General features: G+C 45.2%; 1 protein-coding gene across 1 annotated transcript in view; it reads left to right on the forward strand.

Annotated features, from left to right (window-relative positions):
• The window catches only part of TIMP2 (TIMP metallopeptidase inhibitor 2), a 61,091-nt gene that overhangs the window by 15,272 nt on the left and 20,330 nt on the right, over positions 1-25,489 (forward strand). Inside the window, exon 2 of the mRNA XM_088482716.1 lies at positions 21,578-21,678. Within this exon, the coding sequence (XP_088338842.1) occupies positions 21,578-21,678 (101 nt within the window). The remainder of the gene's footprint in view (positions 1-21,577; positions 21,679-25,489) is intronic.

The following is a 25,489-nucleotide window of genomic DNA, read 5'->3' on the forward strand; positions in this document are numbered from 1 at the left end:
TCACGTGCGCTGGGTCGACTCTTCTCTGTACAAAAAAAAAACTTCATCTGACGGCGTCGGCAGGTGCGCACTACGGGAAGCTGCACGGCCCGCCTGCACAGTCGCAACATGGATGAGGCGGCGGCGGCTGCTGCTGCCAGCCCCCCCCCAGGCCGTGCAGCTTGCTGAAGTGCACGCCTGCCTGCGCTGTCAGATAAAGTTTTTATTTTTATTGTGGAGAAGACCCGGCGCGCGTCAAAAAGAAAAATGCGTCCCCCCCCCCATCCTTAATCCGCCACTGCCGGCAAGCGTGTCTACCACCTGGCACCGCTGGATGGCGCCCTCCCTCGGCCGGCGCCCCTGGCGACTGCCATCCTGGCCAATGTGTAGATACGCCCCTGGACTGACATCATCAATATTGGCAGGGACATATATGCATGTTTGTTGTGGGGTGCATTTGATGCATTTGCATAAACACACCCTTGCTGTACTAGGCCTACACCTGTAAACCCAATCCCTGCCCTAATCCATATCTCTAAGCATAAGCAATCATAAATGCAGGATTCAATCAAATCTACATATGAATGAATGTGTAAGGATTGTTTTGCTAAAAATTAGGGGTGAGCGGGTTCGGATTTCTGAAATCCGAACCCCCCCGAGCCCCCCCGATCCGAGTCCGATCCGAGTCAGGCTCGACTTTTCCCGCCTGACTCGGATCTGAAATCGAGGCAAAACGTCATCATCCCGCCTTCCGAGTCTCGCGGGTTTTGGATCCTATATAAGGTACCCGCGTCGGCGCCATTTTCTCACTCGGCTGTGGACAGTGAAGAGGGAGGGTGGGAGTTAGGGCTGTGTAGTGTAGTGTAGTGTAGTGCTGCTGTTGTCCACTACTTCAAAGTCCATAGGGGCTGGCTGTGTTGTGCTGTGCTGCTGTTGTTAATAGGGGCTGTGTCCACTACTTCAAAGTCCATAGGGGCTGGCTGGACTGTGTTGTGCAGTCAGTTCTCCATAGGGGCTGTGTCCACTCCAAAGTCCTGTGCAGTGTCCCAGTCCTAAAGGAGTGCTGTAGTGTTGTCCAGGGGGTGCTCTGTCCATCAGGGGTGCTCCCCCCAAGTGCTAAAAAAATAATATATTTTCTGTGTTTGTGAATTGTGTGCGCAGTAGCCGCACGTGCATCAACAAAGTAGTGCCAAGCGTGCGCCTGTGTCATAAGTAAAGGGCCGGCTGGCTTGACCGTTAAAGGGTGCTGTAACCCCCGAAAGTACACTCCAGTCCAAACCCAAAAAAAATTATTTTCTGTGTTTGTGAATTGTGTGCGCAGTAGCCGCACGTGCATCAACAAAGTAGTGCCAAGCGTGCGCCTGTGTCATAAGTAAAGGGCCGGCTGGCTTGACCGTTAAGGGTGCTGTAACCCCCGAAAGTACACTCCAGTCCAAACCAAAAAAAAATATATTTTCTGTGTTTGTGAATTGTGTGCGCAGTAGCCGCACGTGCATCAACAAAGTAGTGCCAAGCGTGCGCCTGTGTCATAAGTAAAGGGCCGGCTGGCTTGACCGTTAAGGGTGCTGTAACCCCCGAAAGTACACTCCAGTCCAAACCAAAAAAAAAATTATTTTCTGTGTTTGTGAATTGTGTGCGCAGTAGCCGCACGTGCATCAACAAAGTAGTGCCAAGCGTGCGCCTGTGTCATAAGTAAAGGGCCGGCTGGCTTGACCGTTAAAGGGTGCTGTAACCCCCAAAGTACACTCCAGTCCAAACCAAAAAAAAAATTATTTTCTGTGTTTGTGAATTGTGTGCGCAGTAGCCGCACGTGCATCAACAAAGTAGTGCCAAGCGTGCGCCTGTGTCATAAGTAAAGGGCCGGCTGGCTTGACCGTTAAAGGGTGCTGTAACCCCCGAAAGTACACTCCAGTCCAAACCCAAAAAAAATTATTTTCTGTGTTTGTGAATTGTGTGCGCAGTAGCCGCACGTGCATCAACAAAGTAGTGCCAAGCGTGCGCCTGTGTCATAAGTAAAGGGCCGGCTGGCTTGACCGTTAAGGGTGCTGTAACCCCCGAAAGTACACTCCAGTCCAAACCAAAAAAAAAAATATTTTCTGTGTTTGTGAATTGTGTGCGCAGTAGCCGCACGTGCATCAACAAAGTAGTGCCAAGCGTGCGCCTGTGTCATAAGTAAAGGGCCGGCTGGCTTGACCGTTAAGGGTGCTGTAACCCCCGAAAGTACACTCCAGTCCAAACCAAAAAAAAAATTATTTTCTGTGTTTGTGAATTGTGTGCGCAGTAGCCGCACGTGCATCAACAAAGTAGTGCCAAGCGTGCGCCTGTGTCATAAGTAAAGGGCCGGCTGGCTTGACCGTTAAAGGGTGCTGTAACCCCCGAAAGTACACTCCAGTCCAAACCCAAAAAAAATTATTTTCTGTGTTTGTGAATTGTGTGCGCAGTAGCCGCACGTGCATCAACAAAGTAGTGCCAAGCGTGCGCCTGTGTCATAAGTAAAGGGCCGGCTGGCTTGACCGTTAAGGGTGCTGTAACCCCCGAAAGTACACTCCAGTCCAAACCTAAAAAAAAAATATTTTCTGTGTTTGTGAATTGTGTGCGCAGTAGCCGCACGTGCATCAACAAAGTAGTGCCAAGCGTGCGCCTGTGTCATAAGTAAAGGGCCGGCTGGCTTGACCGTTAAGGGTGCTGTAACCCCCGAAAGTACACTCCAGTCCAAACCAAAAAAAAAATTATTTTCTGTGTTTGTGAATTGTGTGCACTGTGGCTGCACGTGCATCAACAAAGGAGCAGCGCCAAGCGTGCGCCTGTGTCCCATAAGTAAAGACCCGGCTGGCTCATTTCTTAAAGGGTGGTGTAACCCACAAAGTGCACTACTCTCCAGCCAAAATAAAATAATATTTTCTGTGTTTGTGTGCGCTTTAGCCGCACGTATATATATCAATATAACATAAATGGAGGACCAAACTTTCTCCGATAAAAATAAAATAGGGAAAGATCAAGAACCTCTTCCTCCTAGTGCTGTTGCTGCTGCTGGGAGTTGTTCATCATCCCAGAGAGGAAGTAGGAACATCACTACTTTTACTAAACAATTGACCCTCCAACAGTCCCTAGCGATGAGGATGAAGTACGACAGCAGTCATCATGAAGCAAAACGTATAACTGAGGCCTTGACTGCTATGTTGGTGTTAGACGTGCGTCCGGTATCCGACATTAGTGCAGTGGGATTTAGACAATTGATGGAGGTAGTGTGTCCTCGGTTCCAAATCCCGTCTAGATTCCACCTGCATCCTCAAAGCAGCAGCGACAAGCGTGCGTCTGTCTGTTAAAGGGTGGTGACACCCTCAAAGTGTGCTACACAAACAATTAAAATATTGTTCTTTTTTTTTCTGTCTTTGTGAATTGTGTGGGCTGTAGCCGCACCTGCATCCTTAAAGCAGCAGCGACAAGCGTGCGTCTGTCTGTTAAAGGGTGGTGACACCCTCAAAGTGTGCTACACAAACAATTAAAATATTGTTCTTTTTTCTGTCTTTGTGAATTGTGTGGGCTGTAGCCGCACCTGCATCCTTAAAGCAGCAGCGACAAGCGTGCGTCTGTCTGTTAAAGGGTGGTGACACCCTCAAAGTGTGCTACACAAACAATTAAAATATTGTTCTTTTTTTTTCTGTTTTTGTGAATTGTGTGGGCTGTAGCCGCACCTGCATCCTTAAAGCAGCAGCGACAAGCGTGCGTCTGTCTGTTAAAGGGTGGTGACACCCTCAAAGTGTGCTACACAAACAATTAAAATATTGTTCTTTTTTCTGTCTTTGTGAATTGTGTGGGCTGTAGCCGCACCTGCATCCTTAAAGCAGCAGCGACAAGCGTGCATCTGTCTGTTAAAGGGTGGTGACACCCTCAAAGTGTGCTACACAAACAATTAAAATATTGTTCTTTTTTCTGTCTTTGTGAATTGTGTGGGCTGTAGCCGCACCTGCATCCTTAAAGCAGCAGCGACAAGCGTGCGTCTGTCTGTTAAAGGGTGGTGACACCCTCAAAGTGTGCTACACAAACAATTAAAATATTGTTCTTTTTTTTTGGTCTTTGTGAAATGTGTGGGCTGTAGCCGCACCTGCATCCTTAAAGCAGCAGCGACAAGCGTGCGTCTGTCTGTTAAAGGGTGGTGACACCCTCAAAGTGTTCTACACAAACAATTAAAATATTGTTCTTTTTTTTTCGGTCTTTGTGAAATGTGTGGGCTGTAGCCGCACCTGCATCCTTAAAGCAGCAGCGACAAGCGTGCGTCTGTCTGTTAAAGGGTGGTGTAACTCTCAAAGTGTTCCAAAAAATAAAAAACTATTTTTTTAATGTGTTTGTGACTTGTGTGCGATGTAGCCACACTTGCATCCTCAAAGCAGCAGCGACAAGCGTGCGTCTGTCTGTTAAAGGGTGGTGACACCCTCAAAGTGTGCTACAGAAACAATTAAAATATTGTTCTTTTTTTTTCTGTCTATGTGAATTGTGTGGGCTGTAGCCGCACCTGCATCCTTAAAGCAGCAGCGACAAGCGTGCGTCTGTCTGTTAAAGGGTGATGACACCTCAAAGTGTTCTACACAAACAATTAAAATATTGTTCTTTTTTTTTTCGGTCTTTGTGAAATGTGTGGGCTGTAGCCGCACCTGCATCCTTAAAGCAGCAGCGACAAGCGTGCGTCTGTCTGTTAAAGGGTGGTGACACCTCAAAGTGTTCTACACAAACAATTAAAATATTCTTCTTCTTTTTTCTGTCTTTGTGAATTGTGTGGGCTGTAGCCGCACTTGCATCCTCAAAGCAGCAGCGACAAGCGTGCGTCTGTCTGTTAAAGGGTGGTGTAACCCTCAAAGTGTGCTCCACAAACAATAAAAATATTCTTTTTTTTTTTCTGTCTTTGTGAATTGTGTGGGCTGTAGCCGCACTTGAATCCTCAAAGCAGCAGCGACAAGCGTGCGTCTGTCTGTTAAAGGATTACATCGGTGACAGCATCCAAGTAGGCATGTCAGACAGTCCGTACCTGTACTGGCAGGAAAAAGAAGCAATTTGGAGGTCCCTGTACAAACTGGCTCTATTTTACCTGAGTTGCCCCCCCTCCAGTGTGTACTCCGAAAGAGTGTTTAGTGCAGCCGGGAACCTTGTCAGCGAAAGGCGTAGGAGGTTGCTTCCACAAAATGTGGAGAAGATGATGTTCATAAAATGAATTATCAACTCTTCCAGGGAGACCAGCCTCCAGAACGTACAGAGGGACCTGTGGTTCCAGCAGGGACGAATTAATACTCTGTGAGGATGAGGATGTACACACTGAAGAGGGTGAGGAATCGGTGGATGAGGAGGATGAGGATGACATCTTGCCTCCGTAGAGCCAGTTTGTGCAGGGACACATTAATTGCCAGCTTGTTTTGTGGGGGCCCAAACGAACCAATCATTTCAGCCACAGTTGTGTGGCAGACCCTGGCGCTGAAATGATTGATTTGTTAAAGTGTGCATGTCCTGTTTATACAACATAAGGGTGGGTGGGAGGGCCCAAGGACAATTCCATCTTGCACTTCTTTTTTTTCTTTGCATTATGTACAGTTTGGGGCCTAGTTTTTCTAACTGCCATCCTGTCTGCCACTGCAGTGTCACTCCTAGATGGGTCACGTGTTTGTGCCGCCCACTCGTGTCGCTTAGCATAGTCATCCAGCTACCTCGGTGCAACCTTTTGGACATGAAAACACTATTGTGAGGTGTGAGGTGTTCAGAATAGACTGGAAATGAGTGGAAATTAAGGTTATTGAGGTTAATAATAGCATAGGAGCAGAGAAACCAACAAATTCTGTGATTTTAGCTGTTTTTATGCTTTTTTAAAAAAAAAATACAGATCCAAAACACAAAACCCAGAACCCAAAACACGGAAGGGTGGTTTTGGCAAAACCAATCCAGATCCAAAACACGAAGAAAGATCCAGATCCAAAACCAAAACACAAAACACGAAAAGTGGCCGGTGCACACCCCTACTAAAAATATCTGCTTACATTCAATGCTACATCAGCCAATATAATCTTTAATGGCAATCTTTAATCTCAGTGTTACCTGAGGAATGAGCTACACTGCACAATGGCAAACGCAGGATTTCTAGAGGGGGGTTTCCAAATGCTTGATTTTCGAGTGAGTGAGGCCAGTCCATGAAGATGGCATAATTAGCACTTAACCAGCTTTAATATGCATCATACAATGTGTATTGTGTGTCATAATTCCAGCATATAAAGGACCAGAGGTCACAGTAAGCCATTAGGTGCGCCAGTAGGGGTATCCTGCCTGAGCTGAATGTTTTTATTTTAGATGTGGGCACCAATCCAAGAACATGCAGCACTTGTAAAATTCTATTATATTACTATTTCTATTGTGGTAATGGTGTGGGCTTGGGAGGGGGGTTTCCAGGCAGACGGAAACCCCCCCTGCGTTTGCCTATGCTGCAGTACGCACCTATTATTCTGATTTATCCAATGGCATTGCAAAGAGGTGTTAAAATACATATTTGAAACATAAATATGCGGTTCAACTTCAAATGAATGTCTATCTGGCTGACAAATGTCCCTAGATTGTTGCTGGTTTATAAGATCTGTCCTCTGAAATTTTTGTCCCTGAAAATTTACTTTTTTCCAATTTTGTCCAACTGCACAATACAAATCCTTATATTCTAGATGTTAGATGCAATTCTTAAACTATTTTTATTTTCTTGGCTTTATAACTTTTTATTTTAAATTATCCTCTTCAAAACATGTTAAATATACTGTAAAACTGAAGCTTTAGCGCTTCATGCTGATGCTATGAAAGATTCGGTAGTACCATTTTCATTTTAGGGGGGGCAAGGACTGCTATTAGTTATTGAGATATGACTCCACTTCTCTGCATTCTACTTATTGTTTCTAATCCCGACTTCCAATATGGTAATCCCTGTAGTATTATTTGTTCTTGGCACCTTCAGGCTTTACGTTACGTTTATCAATTCTTGGATGGTGAATGTTCCTCGGTTTTTACCCTTACCCAGCTTCGGGATACTTATACTTATGTTTTCAATTTGTAGCTATGCTAATCTGTTACTATCTAGATTAAAGCCCCAAGACAAGGCCAATCTTTTAGATAGGACAATCCAGCACAAATTTCTTGGGCCTTATCCCACTTCCTTTATTCATGCTCACTCCAGACATAGATTGGACTTATCCACATTAAAGAGTGGAATGGCCAAGATGCACAATGTTTTTCCGGCAATGAGCCTACAGACTGTCATCGGCTCTTGTGTAAGGCTTAATAAACAAATGGTCCCCGCATTTTATGCTGAGATGCACTACAAATTATTACATAGGTGTCGCAATTTCGGGTGTATCTTCAGATTCCAAGTGCTTCAAGTGTTCTCAGATTGACACTGATCTAATACACTGCATGTGGTCCTGAACTATAGTGCAGGAATTTGGGTTAAAAGTTCAAACCTATATCTCTGGATAATTGGGCATAACTTTTACTATAGATACAGAATGGACATTATGGAATATCCACACTTTCCCTATTACACGCCACTATTCAGCAGGTAATGCCAGGCTTTTAGCTAGGATAGCTCCCGCTGCTAATAAGATGATCTTTTCCCAATGGATTCATAGGGCTCTGCTTACTACAATCCGCATATTGAATGCAGATTGTAGTGTGATATTAACGACTGAATTCGAATTGCGAATTCATGCAATATCACAGGGATTCACTACAAATCCCTTGCAGGGACAGAGCTTGCGAAAAAGCTCTGTCCCTGCGAATCCCATCCACACACTAGTCACAGTATTTTTGGAAAAAATACCATGACAAAGTGCCCACACATGTGCCGACCGGCCGTCGCTGCTACCCCTCCGCGCCACTAAGCCCCGCCCCCCACGATCGCGGACCCCCCTTCCCTTAATTACACTTACCTGCATGATCCGGGCCTCCGGTCAGGTGATATCCCATACTGCACTGGGACCCGATCACCTGATGACCAGGCCGCAGTGCACTATGGTAGACCAGCTGCCCGGAGGGAGGACATCACCCGGAGCCCCGATCACCGGTCCCTGGAGCCAGGTAAGTTAATATTTTTTTTTTTGTCTGTTTAGACCACACAGCTGATTACTGGGACCGACTCCCGGCTCTGCTCTCCCCGTTAGAGCGGAGCAGGAGTCCGGTAACCGGGGGAGACCCTGGATAACGCCACCTCCAGGTGGCGTTATTATCACAGGGCCTCCCTAGGTATTTTTTTCACATTTTATTTTTAGTAACTCTGGTCGGATCACATTTCCCATTACAATTATGGGAAATGCGATCTGATTACTAAAAATAAGTTATACTTAGGGGTTGGAGTAGAATTTTACGAATTCTACTAGAATTGCCCTGTAATAACTATAGGTGACACTAAAATAATGTGAAAAGGGTGTGAAAACACCCTTGTTCACTTTATTTTAGTCAAAATAATGTTAATAAATAGAGCCCATAGTGAGGCAATTTCGTTATCGTAATTATTTCCTAGGCATTCTTATTCCAGATGGATTGGACTGAATGTTCACTAGATGTAGAGGCCCGACCTGAAAAATTATTTGAAATATGGCTCCCCTATGTTTTACTTTGCCTTCTCATGTTATTGTATATACTAGACAAGCTGTCAAACTGACATCTTGGTATTATTTGGAAACGTTGTCCAAAGGGTCTCCCCCTTTCTAGTATTTTTTTTTTTTTAAATCACTACAGTGTTGCCCTTGCTTTTCTATTTTATGGTTATTGTCAATTCTTCTCTCCTACCTCTCAAAATCCCAATGTTTTCTTTGTTAAAAGACTAGACCAGCCTGAATAATTTTTAGTGTAGCTTTTATCACTTTTACTTCTATGTTCTGCTTCTCAAAGTTGTTGTTCCCATTATTGTACAATACTATTTTTTATGATCCTTTCAATTACATATTTAAAAGAAAAAGTACACTATAATCAAATTTAGTAAAACTAACCAGGTCCTTCATACTGGCATATGGTTTGTCCCCAAACTTCCCACTTAATTTTCTATTGCAGAACCTGTTCTAAATGTATTAATTGGTTTTACTAAAAAAACATAAACACAAAAATCCCTTTGAGCGCTGACTGAGTGGTGTTAAGCTATCAATATGGTACTGTATGGGAAAAGGTCCTCCAATTAAAAAACGTATAATCAAGAAGGTGGACACAATGCTTATTGATAAGACATCGGTAATAAAAACACTTTAAAAAAAAAAATCTAATAACTGCAGACCAGAGCAGCAATACAAATATAACACATTTGATGATATACTGTATACACAGATTAAAAAAATGGATGCATAAAAGCATAGCTAACTGCAATAGTAAATAAAGTGGGTAGCTCGGGAACAAAGGGCCTGATTCAGACCCACTCGCGAGCGGCTGTCCGCTCGCAAGTGGGTCGATGTTATGCACTGAGCATGCGCACGACGGAGGGAGCTCCGTCGTGCGCATGCGCCAGACGCGACGAGCGAAGGAAATTCCTTTGCTCGTTGTGTCCGATCAAAGGGGGCGTGCTGTCAATGTTGATTGACAGCACGCCCCCTTTGGTGGGCGTGCCGGGGGCGTGCCTCCCTGACGGGGGCGTTCCCACGGGAACGCCTCCCGTCAGAAGCCGGCCCACTGACATCACTAGTGATGTCAGTGGGAGTGATTTTGGCTCTGATAGAGCCAAAATCACTCCGGAGCTTGCGGTTGAAAACCTCAACCGCAGGCTCCGGCTCGCAAATTCGATGGTCGCGATGGTCTCGACCATCGCGGCCATCACAAAGCACGCTCGTATAGCCTGTGGGTGGTGACCCACAGCTATACGAGCGTCCGGGAGGACGCTCCATGAAAATGGAGCCCGGCCCTCATTCAGAGCGTGCGATCTGCTCAGAGCATACGGCTCTGAATGAGGGCCAAAGTATCTTGTACTGGGTGGAAGGGGACATGTTGGAGAGTCTGCATGCAATGCTTAGAATAGTAGTATTTCAAGTGCCACCAATTCATTATTGCATGTGGTAAACTAAAATGTTTTGGCTTTGCAACACATTTCCCTAGAAAATATTTGAAAATTTTGGCAACTGTGTGTTTTGGGAAGATAATAAACATGAGCCTGGGGAGGCGATGGTATAATGTGTGTCTTGTCTAATAACTGTGATTATCAATATTAGTGCAGACAGCGGCAGCAGTCTAATGTGTGGGTAATTAAGTATGTTTAAAGGTTTTAGTGTAAGGATCACTGGTTCCTCTTAAATGATCAAACAGGAATTCTAGTCCTAAAAATTGAACTTACAAGGAAAAAATCCAGCATATTGCTCATCGAGTCCTACAGGAACAACTTTTCAGTAGGTTAGATGTTAATGCTTACCTCTCTGATTTGCTTAGATTAACGAGACATTGGTAGAAAGTTTGAGGACCTCATTCAGAGCCGGTCGCACAGAGCGTGCGGTTGGTCTGAATGAGGGGAGGACCTCTTGAATTTTCAAGACGTCCTCCTTTGCGGTGGTAAGGCTGTGGGTTAACACCCACAGCCTTACGACCGCCTAAGGTGATGGTCGCGATGGTCAAGACCATCGCGACTATCGGGGCTTACGACGAGACCCTACAGTAGGGTCTCCCTTGTCGTAAGCCCCGGAGAGCTTTCGGCTCTGTCTGAGCTGGAAGCTCTCCACTGACATCACTATGTTCCCATGGGAACGCCCCCGTTTGGGCTGCCACCCCCCCGGCCCATCTTCTAAACGGGGCGAGCTGTCAATCAACATCGACAGCTCGCCCCCTTTGGATCGAGACACGCTACGACCGGCGCTGTCGGTCGTAGCGGGTCTCACGCATGTGCACGACGGCGCCGTCGCCGTCGTGCGCATGCTCTGTGGGGGGCCATCGACCTGGTCCGAGCACCCGGTCTGAGTCTCATTAGTGTTGTAAGATTGTTAAAGGTTCAATTCCACATCAGTGTTTTTTTTTTTTAACTGCAAGTTTTGTACTTTCATAGATAAAAGCTGAAGATGATTTGTCCAGGACGTTCTCCTATAGTCCAGTGTTCCCTTTGCCAATTCGATGATACTCTCTCTGTCCAGGAAACATTGGGCTTGTTCCAAGAAGAGTGTAATCTGTTAATCTGAGCCAGTCAGTTATCAAGATCCTCAATAGTAACATGACGGCAAATAAATGAATAATAGTGGCTTGTATCAAAACCCTAAGGAAAAGTGAACAACTCTGTCATCTTATTGGTAATCAGAGTAATCTACAGTATGTTTAAAAATCAAATCTCATTTTTGAAGTAATTATACTGTAATGTAGGGGTTCAAGAACATAGTGTAAGCCCAGGGGCATATCTATAATGGGTGCGGGGCACATGGGCCTCTGGGTCCAGGGGGCCCCGCACTGCACCCATAGTATTACTTACCTCTCCAGAGTCCCACGTCGGCGTGGGGTTCCGGCGCAGTAAAAACGACTGAAAAATGGCCACTGCAGCCATTTTCCCTTCGTTTGTGCATGCGCAGTACAAGGAAAATCGCCGCGGCCATTTTCCCGGTGACCTGCGTATGCTCTATAGACTCTGGGCGCACTCTAGTGCCCAGAGTCTATAACTCCGGCGCTGGCCATGCACAGCTCAGTGCGCTGCCGGACAAGATGAGGGGGTCCGTGTCGGAGACTGCACACGGGCCCCATCCCCTCTAGAAATGCCCCTGTGCAAGTCCTTTTCTTCTCTTGCACTATTTCCATCACCAGCCCCTCTTCCACGGCAAACTATAATAATGGGGGCAGAGCTTACCATAGCTTAGACAAAGAGATGCCATGCTCAGTACAGCTCCCACAAGTAGCGGAGGCATGTCATGTCATATGTAGGGTTCATGCTTTGAGTAAAGGAGGGAGTTTGACATAGAAGAGAGAGAAAGGAAGGAGTAGGGGAGGAAAGTCTAATTACATGAGTGGGAATCATAAATGTGGGTGGGTGTTTTTTTTATTGTTAATGCAGTGTTTGTATTTCTGTGTTTTTGTGGAGCCTGTGCGCAAATGTATGAGAGTGTTTAAATAGTTATTTACTAATGAAGACCATATTCTTTAGCAGGGCAGATGCTGGGTAGCAATTAAAGCAGAACAATATAACGAACAATAAGCAGCGCTGATGATAAATTACAATTTAATGAAAACAATAATGCACAATAAAAAACTCAGTACTGACTATGGTTAAACCATTGGGAAATATCAAATGATCACATGTATAATCATGTATTGGGTACGTAAAAACCAATCTAAAAAGGCATATATATTGTATACCCTGTAGGCACTAGGTACTTCAACATATAATAGTGGATATGCACAGAGCAAAGAGTCATTCAAGAATGGCAGAAAAATCCAGTTGTATTGTTGGTATATTACCAGCTTGTATCACGATAGTGAGGATTCCTTTAATTAGCTATGGTACAGTCAGCAATGTTCCAATGCAAGTGGATGTAGACTCATGTTGACCAACACTGGAAATATTGCACAAAGTCCCAAATCCAAAACGGTGCTCCAATGAAGAGTAAAGTGACAAGTGCCAGTGACCAGGGTAGAAAACCACCAACGCGTTTCACTACATGGGAGAAGCTTTTTCAAGGACAGATGCTCAGTACAGCTCCCACAAGTAGGGGAGGCATGACATGTAGGGCCCATGCTTTGAGTAAAGGAGGGAGTTTGACATAGTAGAGAGGGAAAGGAAGGAGTAGGGGAGGAAAGTCTAATTACATGAATGGGAATCATAAATGTGGGTGGGTGGGTGTTTTTTTTATTGTTAATGCAGTGTTTGTATTTCTGTGTTTTTGTGGTGCCTGTGCGCAAATGTATGTGAGTGTTTAAACAGTTATTTACTAATGAAGACCATATTCTTTAGCAGAGCAGATGCTGGGTAGCAATTAAAGCAGAGGTTCCCATACTCCACCATTACAGTCCAGGATTTAGGGATATTCATGCATGAGCCAAGATAATTAGTACCTCAGTCAATTTGATTTAACTAAGTCCTATGGTAGGCACTGGAACACTAGACACATAGGGGCCTATTCATCATCACTAAAATAATGTTTTTAAGGACATTTTCCTTAATTAACGTTATTTTAGTATTCATGTAGAGACTTAACACAGGAGATATCACTGATATCTCCTGTGCTAAGTCCCCCTGCATTAATTTCCACACTCCCCATACATTAGTATGGGGATATGGAAATTATGGTATTTATCAAATTCCGAAAAATTATGTATTTTCGGAATTTGATGGTGTTACCATACGCCACTGTGAGGTGGCGTATAGTAAGTAACACTTACCTGCTTTCAGCTGGGCATGTCCCCTGTCGTTTTCCTCCGGCGCTCTGGTCTCTCCCCTGGCTCCGTCTGCTATGCTGACATTGTGTACTCCCAGCAGAACACAATAAAGTTTAGAAAAAAAACTACTGTGCTCTGCTGGGAGAACACGTGACAGCATAGCAGACGGAGCTGGAGGCTGCTGCGCGGGCAGGTAAGTGCTGGATGGGGGGGGGGGGCGGGCAGGTGAGCAGGGGGGAGGCAGGTGAGCGGAGGGGGGGACACAAACTTACCGCATCTGTAGGTAGTTCTGCGCATGCGCTGGTTTTACAGATGTAACAGCGCATGCGCAACACGGATTCCAGCTGCGGTAAGTTAGTGTAGAGAGGGATAACTATCTATTTCCCAAAAAGCTGTCATCGCAATAATTACAGCTTTTCGGAATAGATAGGTAGGGAGAGGAGGAATGATGAATTCCTCTGGTAATTAGGTAGAACTCCATGCCAGTTCTAAACCTAATTACCCCCAGAGAAACTTTAGGTATGATGAATAGGCCCCATAGTGTAGTTCGTACAGTATATATTTTCCTCCAATAGCATTACTTGCAAGTGTATTCAGCTGCACTTCCTTGCAAGAGTCTGAATTCTGTACTGTCAAACTTAACTCTCCCAAGAACAGTTTGGGAAACCGGGGGTCTAAGCAAAGCATACTTGGCTACTCTCCCAGAAGGTGCTGGACTCTACCAATTTTTAGGTAGTCACCCACGGAAAAGCAGCCGGATCTTCCACATCCTGCCTGCTTCCGAGGGAAGTGGGCAGGACAAGGACATAATTGCCTGGAATTGAGGGTATATAGGGGGTGAGCGGGGCTAATTACAGCAAATTGTCATTTTAGGTCCACCCTCTTCCCACAGACCCGCGAATCGCAGCTATTTTGCCGTGGCAGGGATAGGGCCTTATGACTTGACAGTCCGGCTCCGCCCCCTAAAGTGCTCAGCTGCATCTCCTCTCCTGACTTCTCCCGGAGAGGAGAAACAAAAAGCTGGCAAGTATTCAGTAACATCTCATGCAGTGCTTCCTGATGTTCTCAGGGGTGCTGAGAGGGGAGTACTAATTACCCGGGCCGTTGGAGGGGCCGGGTCCAACACCTCCCCCCTCCCTCTTAACTGTCAGCAGCCCAGTACATGCTGCTGTGTGCAGGAGTGGGAAACTGCTGTCACTAAGCAGCAGCAACAGTCTCCTCTCCCCTGCCTGTGAGGGGGGGCGCTGGATTTGCGCCGGGCTGAGCCCCCTCACATTACTTTCAATAGTAATGGGGCCTGGGCCGGCTCTCTATGGCCCTGATTGTCCCACACCTCTGTACTGGGAATCTTTGCAAGTTTGGACTCAAGGATCTGCAGGTTTAATGATCTTATAACATATTTCCCTATACCCTCCTCCTTGTTAATATCCGTCTTGGATACTTTTCCTTTGTGACAGTCGAGATAACTAAAAAACATGCTGATTAGCTATCTGGCCAAACAGAAGGAGAGAAATCACAATACACTTATCATTATGTATTGAATACAGAGGCAGATTACATTAATAATTATCCATTGGGGCAGTATTATTTTATTAGTGAGCAAAATTAATGTTACATTTTATTAATTGGGCAATATTATTATATTAAAGGGGCAATAGTACTTGTTAATTGATGTTAAAAATATTTTTATGATGGGCTATATTTGTTATATTATAGCATTATAAATGTTGCATAGATCATAAATGCAGGCAATCCTGCTGGTGTAATATGTACAATATAAATATCTACAGTAGTTTGGATCTCTAAAAGAGATTACTGTCCCCAAATCTATCATCTGTCACTTCCTCCAAATCCTGATCTCTCAAACCAGGTAGACATTGGTGGACATCTCCTGAATTATCCATCAAAGGAAAAGAGACAATTAGTGGAGATGCGTGAAGCCTTCTAAAGAGTGGAGAGGTTACCCATAGCAACTAATCGGAATGGGTATGAAATACAGGCGGCTGTTTAGCCACCAGTTCAATACCCGACAGGAGAAGCCCGACAGGACAAGATGCCAACTAGCGCTGGTAAGTACCCTAACCCTCTCCTCCCCCCTTCCCCCGTAACCCTTCTTTAGTAGTGCCTAACCCTAAAACTCCCAGGTTGGTGCCTAACCCTAAGTCCCTGCCGGGGGTGCCAAACCTAACCCCCCTTTCCCACACCTTAAACTTAACCCTCTCGGGGGGTACCTGACCCTAACCCCCCCTTTCCATAGCCTAACCTCCCGTGCTGCTAAGTGCTAAGACGCCCGGACTTACCTTGTTCGGTCCGTCGTCTGTCTGTCTTCTGGCGTTGGGATTAAAATAGGCGTTGGTACTTTGACACCTATCTTAAGTCCCCCGTCGGGCTTTAGCAGTCGGGATATAGACCGGCTGCATTTACTCCGCCAGTCTATTAACTTCATCCCATCCAATCAGCTTCTAGCTAGTATTCATCAAGTACCTTCTATAAAATGATAGGTAGAAGCTGATTGTTTTTTATGGCCAACACCTCCACTTGTCCACATCCCCTTGGTACATCTCCCCTATAGACAGTATAGGATCTATAACTAGTTACTCCAAGTAATGTAGGCTTCATCGCGGATACTGAAAAATCAACACAATTCAGAACAATATGGTATTTTTGGGTTCTACAACTTGCATCCACCTAACAACAGTCTTCCCAGTCAGATGCATGCGTATTTTTAAGAGCCTAAATTTATAAGTATACATTTATTTGTTTAGCCTCATCTGCCATTACACTACAACATTCTGGGGTCAATCCAATTAGGTGCGAATTGCGAGTTTGTTTCTTGATACTCGCAGACTTTGCACGAATGCGCAATCCAGATAATTCTCCAATCCAGTTAAAAATACCTATTCACGAGACTCGTAGCGGAGTTTTGCGAATTGACTGCCAAATGCGATGTGAGAGAGGTGAATGAAAGTGGGAGGACCCTCCTGGACCCCCCAAAATTGATAATTTCATTAGCAGGACCATATAGAAGCATGTTTGTAGACATTAGGAAGGTATTGTAGGTTTGATTTTCATAATTTAAAAAAAAAAAAAAAAAAAAACCCCACTTTTTTTCATTTAATCTCAAACTAATTGATTTTGCATTTTTTATTTAAAGTAGGAAAAGGTGAATTTCGGATACTTTGAGGGCACCTTGAAAAATTGTAAAAAAATGATGCATAAAACAATTATTTTTACATTTTAAAAAATATTGAAATTAAACTTGGGGTGCCTAAACTAACGAAAAAGTTGATTTTGGGGTAATTTGAGGACAATTTTTCTTTTTTACCCCAAAAAATGAAATGTAATTATTGGACTAATTAAGATAATTGGAAACTTCCAATTGCCTAATTAGTCATTAGGGGGGTGTCCAAGGGGTTCAGCACAGTGTCCTGACATTTTAACCTTAAATAAAATTTTTCCTTTCCATCTTTCACCATCAGGTAGGTGCGGTTCAGTGCGAGTTGCTAATTGGAGTTCAAAATAAATTCCCTATGGGAATTCGAACAGAAAATAGCAACTGGCACCTCGAAATTCACACCTAATTGGATTGACCCCTCTGTGTCATCTGGTAATTAGTTTGTAACTATTATTAATAAACATTTCACAATGTTATTTTATAAATAAAACATTTGTCCCTTATGCTGGCTACATGGGTACACACTTGCTGATATATTAGGCAATCAATTGATTGGCCAATATATCTTGTGCCCAGGGGCGGATTGAGATGGAAAACCAGCCCAAGAAATTTATGGAAGCAGCCCTAATGGGGGCGAGGTCTTTTGAGGTGGTGGGATCTGTCGACAGGGTGGGATTTCTCCTCATAGGACAGCAGTTGCGGCCTTCCTTGCATCTTTTGCATGTGCAACTTTATGCTAATGCAGCTACATTGCCCTTCCCTGGTGTACATATAAATCTGCAAGGACAGAGATGCCCACTGTCAGTTTCTACAGATGCTGCAATCATGCTTTGTAGGTAAAAGACCAAATCGGTCGCACCATTGAAACATTCACCTGCACTAAGCTAGATGCAAATCATCCGTCTGAGTATGGCCTCCAATGTGAGCAATTCAGCATCTCTCTAAGCAACCACTTTCAGCAACACGCCCATGTCACTCCAATAACACGGCCATACTTACATCTGTACTGCAACTCTGTACAAACGCCATCGGGACGCATGCGTGGTGCAATGCAGACGCATGCGCAGGCGAAAAACATTGCACATGAAAAAAAATAAACAGATTGGCCCCCACAGGAAAAAAAACAAACACAATGCCCCTACAGAACACAATAAAATACATTGGCCCCCAACAGGAAAAAAAAAAAATTAGCCCCCTGAGGGAAAAAACCCATTAAAAAAACATAACATTCACATGAAAAAAGAACAAGAAAAAATAGTGTGGATAGTATATGTCCCTGAGATTGCGGGATAGTGTGTCTAAGGGACCAGGGGTCGGGTGGGGAGTGTATGTCCCTGGGGGCAGGGTGGTGAGTGTATTTCCCTGGGGGATGTAGTTATGAAACCGGCGGACGCAATGCTGCCTGTCGCCATACCTACACTGAAATCCCGACAGGGGACTTAAGATGGAATCTGTATGAATTACCGCCGGCCCTAAGCCCAGCGGATGAAATACCAACGCTGGAAGGCCGTCACATAAAGATCCCGTCAGAGGTAAGTAAGACCGCCGCTTTCCTGACTACATCCCCTTAAGATAGGCACTGAAATACCGACGCCTATCTTAAGCCCGACGCTGGAACGCCGAAGGACGCCAGGCCGAACGAGGCAAGTCCGGGGCTTCCTTAGCGTTAGCAGCAGGGGGAGGGGGGTTAGGTTTTGGGGGGGAGGTTAGGCACCCCTAGGGAGGAGGGTTAAGCAACACTGGGTTGTGGGGTTAGGCACTATGGGGGGAGGGTTAGGTTTAGGCATGAAATAGGGGGGTTAGGTTTAGGCACGGGGTGGGTTAGGGTGCGGGGTGGAGAGGGTTAGGGTACAAGAAGGGAGGGTTAGGTTTGGGGGGGAAGGGTAAGAATACTTCCCCGACCCCTGTTGGGATACCAACCATCGAGATGCCGCTGTCGGTATTCTGACAGGAGGCATCCCAACAGCCGGCATTACATACCCATTCCATCCCTGGGACTGGGGGGTACTGTATATCTTGGAAGCAGGGGACAGGATAGGAGTAATAGTGGGAGTAGTAGTGAAAACAAGGGGTCAGGATGGGAGTAGTGGTAGAAAGAAGCGGGCAGAATGGGAGTGGATGAAACTCACCGGAAAGAAGTCATCTCCACAGCTTCCGGCCGCCGTCCCTCCCTCCGTGTATAGCGCTGACAGCCAGCTCCTAATCCCATCTACACAGCTGCAGCAGCGCACACCCCTCTCCTCCCTGCGTGGCTCAGCTGACCTCCAAGCAGCCCCAGGGGACAGCCCGACCCATCCCAAGGAGATAGGGGGCGGACAGGTGGTGGAGGCTGAGGGAGGGGACAGGAGCTAGCTGGCAACTTTTATACTGGGATGCAAATGCAATTAAGGGGCCCAGACTTTTCAGTCCTTTCTGCATGGACAGGTCTGGTCTTTCGCAGGGTGAGAGAATCTGTTGCAGGTCTGGTAAGTGACACGGTAAGAGTCTGCGGGGTCATGTGTGGTGGGTGACAGGATGAGAGTCTGCGGGAACATGTGGTGGGTGACCGGATGAAAGTCTGCTGGGACAGGTCTGGTGGGTGACAGGGTGAGACAGTCTGCGGGGACGTGTGGTTAGTGAAAAGGTGAGCGAGTCTGTAAGGTAGATGTAGTGGGTGACTCTGTAGAGACTGTGGGGCAGATGTGGGTGACAGGGAAAAGTCTTTGGGGTAGATGTGGTGGGTGACAGGGTGTCTCTGGGGCAGATGTGGTGGGTGATGGGGTAAAGTCGCTGGGGCAGATGTGGTGGGTGACAGTGTAGAGTCTGTGGGGCAGATGTGGTGGGTGACAGGGTAGAGTCTGTGGGGCAGGTCTGGTCACAGCACCCCTCCCCCCCAGCCCCTTCAATGTCCACCTCGCACAGCACGCCCCTCCCCCCTTCAATGCACTCTCCAATCTCTAATAACCACATCACAATAATCCCTTCTTAAATAATCACTTAACACAGCACCCTGTCCCATCAGCAATTGTACCTTATTTACTTTAGATGGTTTCTTAGCAACAGCTTTCCTTCCTGCAGTGGTGTGGTCGCACAGCAGTCACGATCTTGCGCTCTTGAGAGAGAGAGGAGCTCAGAGCAGCGAAGTGTCCGGCTGCTTTGATTGTGTCACACCTCCCTCCCGTAGCCAGCCATGTAAACGCGGCTGCGGGAGGTAGGCCCGGGGGGCATATGGAAGCTGCCCCAGGTCAAGCCCGGAGGGGACAGAGGAGCTTCCGGTTTGCGTTTCACAGTGGAACGCAATCCCGGAAGCGCGGCAGCAGGGCCTGGCAGACATATGAATCGGCGGCCGGCCTGGCCCGACAGGCAGTGCCAGTGTCCACTGGCCTGGCAGAGTGAAGGATGGGACCGGCCTAGCGGTAACCTTCCCTGCTTGTGCCCGTTGGCCAGTGCGTGCCAGCGATATGTCTGTAAACGACGTCGTTCACAGACATTGTGTCAGCTGTGCTGCACAGCCGATGCCCAATATATCTGTCCATTGTGCCACCCGTACACTTGCAGCAGAGGCCGCTGGGAGGTGGGTGCGACACGCCGCCCAGTCAGTGGGATCTGCATCCAGAAGACAGATGGTGGTTGTTCAGTGTGTATGAACAACCATCACCTGCAGATATATCTGCAGATCACTCGATCTGCAAATATATTTGTTAAGTGTGTACCCAGCTTTATACAGAACCATGGTTACATTATCTATTATCAGTGTCTTCTGATGCATGTAGCATTTTCCAGGTCAGGGCCATAACAAGGGGTGTGTGAGTGGTTGTTTTCAGGTGTTTGTTAGTGGCTGAAAGGTAGCATGGTCGTGTGAAGGAGTATTAAGTGTATAACTCAAAGGCATAGAAAATAAACAGTTGATCTAAAAAATAAAAAAAAATAAAAAGTTTTTTTTTTTTTTAATATGTGGCTATTGCTTTATTATACCCATGGTATTATTTTATATCCCATCATATTGTAAGGAATTTAAAATCACTGCTCACATTTTGCATGATATAATTAGCCATTAAGGTACAGACTTTGTGTAAATGGTATCGGAATTCTGCCTCCTGCTTTACATTCTGCTAGTTATTTTTCTTCCTGTGGTTCAATTACAGCTTCGTGCACTTGCACATCTTAATCCAATCTGTGTCTGTCTCGTGCTTCTGAAAAGAAGCCATATTCCAGGCATGAAAACACTCAATGATGTCTGTGTACTGCTACTGAGAATAATGAATAACATGCCAACTGCGACCCTACACAATTAATGGCATATATACAAGGATCCAGTTTTTCCTACCAGAGATATTGGTCTCTATAGTTTTCCATCATCATTCTTCTCCTCCACTATCATAGTATTTTATCTATCCCTCTTCCTTCTTTCTGATTCTCCTCCCTTCCATCACGCGTTTTGCACTAGCTCTTGGCTCTGTTGCTTTGGTTTTGGCTTGGAAAGTGCAAACTAGCAGTTCCCTCCACAAAGCTTCTCTGTTTCTAACAAATCCTCTCAGAATTTGGATGCATTTTTGTCTAATGATTCAGCAGCACATGAGAGGAGAAGAGCTGGATCTCGCTGCTACCCACAGCCATCATTCCACACCACCGCCCATTACTGTCCACAGATTACCACCCCGTACAATTTACCATTCATCTCACAAGTTTATTCTTCTCTTCCTAGACACCTTGAATAACCGTATGTCCCTACTTCTCATCTACCATATAACACATATTTGACTACTCGGAGAGATTGTGTGTAAATCCTATTTTACGTTAGGTAAAGCTTTTTTGTGAGGTGTGTGTGTGTGTGTGAGGTGTGTGTGTGCATGTGGTAGTTCTCTGAATTACAGTCAAATAACATAGCTGGAATATTCATATACTGTAGGTACAAAAAGACTAAACTATATTCTATAAGTGTTTAGAAGCTGGCTGTAAGCCACAGAGATACTAGTGTTCCGTGGTGTCTTATTAACTTTGTGCTGGAGACAAGAATATTTCACTTGCTGTTTCTTATATTTCTCATAAAGGGCTTTTGTGTTGACTTATTTGCGATTGTCATATTAAATCTATTCAACTCTTTCCATGCAGTGATCAGAGCTAAGGCCATTGTGGGTAAAGAGGTGGACAGTGGAAATGATGTCTATGGGAATCCCATCAAAAGAATTCAATATGAAATCAAACAGATTAAGGTAAGTAGACAAACGTAACCCTTACTCATCACTCTTTACATTGGGGCGGAAGAGAACTGGATCGAGATCCCATTTTCGGAGTGTATTTTGCACGTTTTCGCCCTGTGCATGTGCCGGCACCTACGTGCAATGCAGAATCGTACACAAGCCGAGTATCTCCACCTGCTGCACAAAGAATGTGTCTGGGCCTGCTCATGTACACTAAGCTGAGAGAATGCATGCTGATGGCATTGCGGGCTATGCGGCGTTGTGTATACATGTACATTACACCTGTTTTCAGATGGATCTCTTGCACCAGGGATAGGGCTGGCTCAAGTGCACAATGAAAATGATGATGGCTATGAAAACATGTGATCGGATAGCATACCTCTTAACTTGTAAATGATAAGTTCGAGACCCCCACTTGCCCGAAAAGGGGGCATGGCCTTGCTGTGAAGGGGGGTGGCCTCGCAGCACCTCCCCCTTTTCATCACTCCGGGGGAGAGCCCAGCATCCCTGGAAATGCTGGGCTGCTCCCGGCTCTCCTGGGCTGCTCCCAGCTCCCCACACGGTGAAGAGATGCCGTGTGCATGCTCCCCGCATCTATTCCGCTGTTGCTCTGCTATGCAGCGCTGACATTGATTTCCCCCAACTTCCTCCCACCGTGGGACACTGCGGACCGTGGGTGGGATGGCGGGACAGTGCCTGAACAGTGGGACAGTTTGGAGGAATGCGATAGGGACACCCAGCCACAAGATATGTACAATTCTGCATACCAGCAAATATATGCGTTTTAGTTCTGTACACACAACACGGCAGTAAATTCAGTCGCCATCTGTTGAACTCTGCGTCAGGCACTTTATTATTTTGAATGTTATCAGTCGTTAAGATTGTTGTCTGTTTGCTCAGCCCTTCATGTGTTGCACATTCTGCTAGGTTACATGCCAGTGTGCATGTGTAAATATACACTGAAGTGCCAAAAGTCATGGGATAGCACTATGTAAAGGTAATGGCAGGTGGTGCCACCATACTGTGATTGCTTGGAAATGCCCAGACCTGCATAAGTTGTAATCTGACATTTCGTGAGGCAGTATGAACACAGGCTAGGCTGCTCATGGCAAGGCGACGTGAATTAGCAGAGTTCTAACGGGACGCGATAGTGGGTGCCTGATGGATTGGATATTTCATCTCCAAAAGGGGTCCTACACGAGGCACCTATCCCATGACTTTTAGAATTTCAGTGTGTATATATAACCCTATGGAAGAGATGTTCACTGCAGATTGTGCTCATATGGGTAGAAGTTCTCTCTCTCTCTTTTTTTGCTTTTATATATATATATATATATATATATATATATTTATTTATTATTTAGCACCTCCAATACAAATACAGAACAAAATGGTAGATCTCACTAGTGCTTACAACACCAATGTAAAAAAATTATTAACAGCAGGATAAGTAGAAACAAGCAAATTATAGACAGGAAAAAAGTTTAACAAAAGCAGATTAAAACCATTGTATTGAGATGGCTCCATTGAGTTATTTATTGAAGGAAGCAAAACTGGAAATTAATCTGATGGAATGTGACAATGTTTCCAAAAGAGAGATTGCTGCATTGTATAAGCCCCAGTGGCGTAAGTTCATCCCAGATGCCCGGAGGCAAGTTATAAATTGGTGCCCCCCCCCGTCACAGCCGCTGACACTGTAATGAAGCAATTCGCATGCAGACAGGCTATAGATAGACGAAGGCAGCAGCTGATGGTCTGACATGGATCTCTCCACTAGTGTATGGTGGCTTCATTGGTGCCGAGAAGGGGCGCCATGTATTGGGTACATAATTGCAGCCCTAAGTGCAGTGAATATGTTGTCGACAATGGAAGAGGTGCCCCTTCAGAGCTGGAGCCTGGCGGAAGGCGCCTCCATTGTCTCCCATAGTTCTGCCCCAGATAAGCCCTAAGAACATAAATGAGGATAGGAAGTTAAGTAGAGGGATTCGGTAAGTGTTATGCTGGGTACACACTTAACTATGTGTACCCAGCACGATGTCGTCCGTGGCGGGTCCCGGAGGGGGTGCCAGCATGGGCAAGTGCATACACACTTGCCGATGCTTGCAGCGATGGAGGGACAGCGGGGGCCATGCTGCATGTCGCACGCATCATCAGCGACATAGCAGGTACACACTGGCCAATGTGAACGATATGTCGTCCGATCCACCGGATCGGGAGACATATCGTCTTGTGTGTACCAGGCTTTAGATGATCAGACTTAGGACGATTCACACAGTAGTTATAAATAGTTGTAGAGGCTAAAGATAGTATTTGTCATTGCATTCTAAATAAACAAACAGACAAAAATAGAGAAGTGGTAAGTCCTTTCTACAGAATTACTAGGAAGTTACATAAGGGAATAATGATACATGGATTGCAGTTCTGCAGAGAAATGTATTAGATTTCATGATACAGATGTTGCATACTTAGGGCGGTATCCAATTAGCCGCAATAACCCATTTTTGGGAGAAAAGTTTTCACTATTTTCTTCAAAAATGGTTGTTGGGTTATCCAATTAGCCATGGTTTTCGCAGGTCCGAAGTCTTCCATAGCAATTACTGCAAATTAGTTTTCATCATTTCTGAATAGGTGAAAAGTTGTGCAAAATCCCCATTTTTGGCTGAAAATGTCAGGACTTGGTGCAGAACCCCTGGAACATTCCCCATAATGACTAATTAGGCAAAAAGATTTTCTTTAATTAGCTTATTTGGGCCAACAATGTCATGTGATTTTTCGGTTGAAAAAGTACAAAATACAGGAAAATGGATTCAAAGTAGTGGGTTAATTATTTTGGAGGGCTGTATGGATGGGTGTTTTAAACATTGCAGGAGTCTGACAGGTGTATTTAAAAAATAAAAAATTAAGTGTGCCCTAAAATGACTCAAAAATATACGTAAACACATTTTATGTACCCCTAATTTAGCTAGAGTATTACCTTTAGCCCCCCAAAATTGCTTTCTATAATTTTTTCACTGTTATAGAAAAATGCATAAAGCAGCCATTTGATACTATATAAGAACCCCAAACCCTGTGATTATGGCCACTAATACACTTCTATACTGTTACCCAATATTTACCTTTTTTGGGAGTACAGGCTGATTTCCCCATTTTCACCTGTACTTTCCGCCTGTCATCCCTGCAAGAATTATCGTGCGAATATGTTATCGCCGGTTTTGCAATTGGATTGCACGAAAAGCAGGAGTGTGCATACATGCGATAAGGTTTTCTCCGGAGAAAGCTTATCATTATCTCAGCTAATTGGATACCCCCCTTAGTATGTACTAGTAATATATGTGTAACAGTCTGAAGAAGTTTGATTCTGAAACATCTGACAACAGAGGATAAATCCCTGCACTCCGTACAAACCAAATGCAAAATGAATGCAACATACGGAGTATTCGTCCATCAGAGTATCGGAACTGCGGTTCTCATAGCAATCAATTGATTACTAGCTTTAAATCTGTTTAATCTGATGTCAACTACAAGCGAGCAGAGCAATGCGCCACAGGCAGTGTTATATTGCCTTTGTTCTCTTACAGATGCTTATGGCTGCTTGACGGGAAATGATACATTAAACATAATGGGCCTGATTCTGAGTTGCACGTTGCACCGCCCCTGTATGTGCACCTTTTGCTGGTATTGCTTCTGCGACTTTATGCAAATACCGCAACAAGCCCTTTTCCTGGTGTGCATCCGTGTGTCTGCATGTGCAAGGGCTGAGACACCCACTTTCAGGGTCTTTACACACTGAAATACCGCTTTAGACACCACCATCAGTCGGACC

Source organism: Taudactylus pleione, unplaced genomic scaffold (assembly GCF_031769625.1).
Source record: "Taudactylus pleione unplaced genomic scaffold, aTauple2 ptg000290l, whole genome shotgun sequence".
NCBI lineage: Eukaryota > Metazoa > Chordata > Amphibia > Anura > Myobatrachidae > Taudactylus > Taudactylus pleione.